General features: G+C 44.4%; 1 protein-coding gene across 1 annotated transcript in view; it reads right to left on the minus strand.

Annotated features, from left to right (window-relative positions):
• Window positions 1-267: 267 nt before the first annotated feature.
• Window positions 268-1,222, minus strand: part of FRAS1 (Fraser extracellular matrix complex subunit 1) — a 516,919-nt gene continuing 515,964 nt past the window's right edge. Inside the window, exon 73 of the mRNA XM_012557480.1 lies at window positions 268-861. Within this exon, the coding sequence (XP_012412934.1) occupies window positions 268-861 (594 nt within the window). The remainder of the gene's footprint in view (window positions 862-1,222) is intronic.

Below are 1,222 nucleotides of genomic sequence, written 5' to 3' on the forward strand. Positions count from 1 at the left end.
TTATAAGATCAGCCTTCCAGAAAGAGCAATTTGTAGCTGCTAAGAATGTTAAAGGGATCCACAGAAATAACCCTACAGGAATCCTCGGGGGGCCTTGGCGGTTCTTGGTCTAATGAGGTAGCTCAGTTGTGAGTTAATGCATGTGATGTGTGCCGTCCGCCACTCAAAGCTATAGTTTTCCCTTTTTAATCTGCAAGATTACAAAAATACCAGTATTTTCCTGTTTTATAAAAATGATTTTAGGAAAAAAATACACATGGGTCTCCATTAAACTTCGGTTCCATCTTGTAAATTATTGTGGACACTGACTTCCAAATTCAATTTTTTTACTTTAGCACCTTTGAACGTGTATGCCCCCTCAGTTTTACTCAGTATGTTGACATTCCGCACGGTGCAGTATTGTCTGTTCACGTTCTTCTCTACTCTGTCCAGGTTCCTCTTGGGCATATCTACCTTGGTGTTTAGAGGGTATTCTTCCAAGATGTCCTCTGTGGGTGGTTTCTTCTGCTGTTTCTGGCATTTCTTGGTGATGAAACAACCCACCAAAAACACAAGAAGTAGAAGCATGATAGCAGCAAGAGCACTGCCAATGGATGCCCCAGTTTGGGACAGAGAAGCAGCAACAATTGGCTCTTGTATCTCTAGATTCAGGGACTTCATATTGGTGCCATTCTTGACTTGGTCCCCTTCATTGTCATAGATGAGAGAATCATCAAGGGTCAGTTGGCCACTGGGGTCCACCAAGTCCCTTCGGTTGCGCCTCAGAAAGGCTGTGAGAGAGCGCTGGACCCGGGGCCCTGAGATGGTGTCAGGGGCAATGATGTAGATCACCTGGAGGTACCACTGGTGTCCTGCTTCCACCTGCAGGAGGAGGAAAAAGGATATTGAACATGTCATTGTTGTCCAGACCACCTCTGCAAAAGGAAATGAAAAGATAATTGCTATCACATGCTTTGATAGCTAAATGGTTTCAAGAAAAGCATTAACTGGGGTCTGGGGACCACGGTTTCAGAGGACATGTAGGTCAACTGGCATAACAAAGTTTATTAAGAGAATGTTCTGCATCCCACTTTGGTGAGTGGTATCTGGGGTCTTAAAAACTTGCAAGTGGCATCTAAGATGCATCAATTGGTCCCAACCCACCTGGAGCAAAGGGGAATGAAAAACACCAGAGACACAAGTTAAATATGAGCCCAAGAGGCAGAAAGGGCCATATAAACCA

The sequence above is a fragment of the Trichechus manatus genome, unplaced genomic scaffold (assembly GCF_000243295.1).
Source record: "Trichechus manatus latirostris isolate Lorelei unplaced genomic scaffold, TriManLat1.0 scaffold00105, whole genome shotgun sequence".
In the NCBI taxonomy this organism is placed as follows: Eukaryota; Metazoa; Chordata; class Mammalia; order Sirenia; family Trichechidae; genus Trichechus; species Trichechus manatus.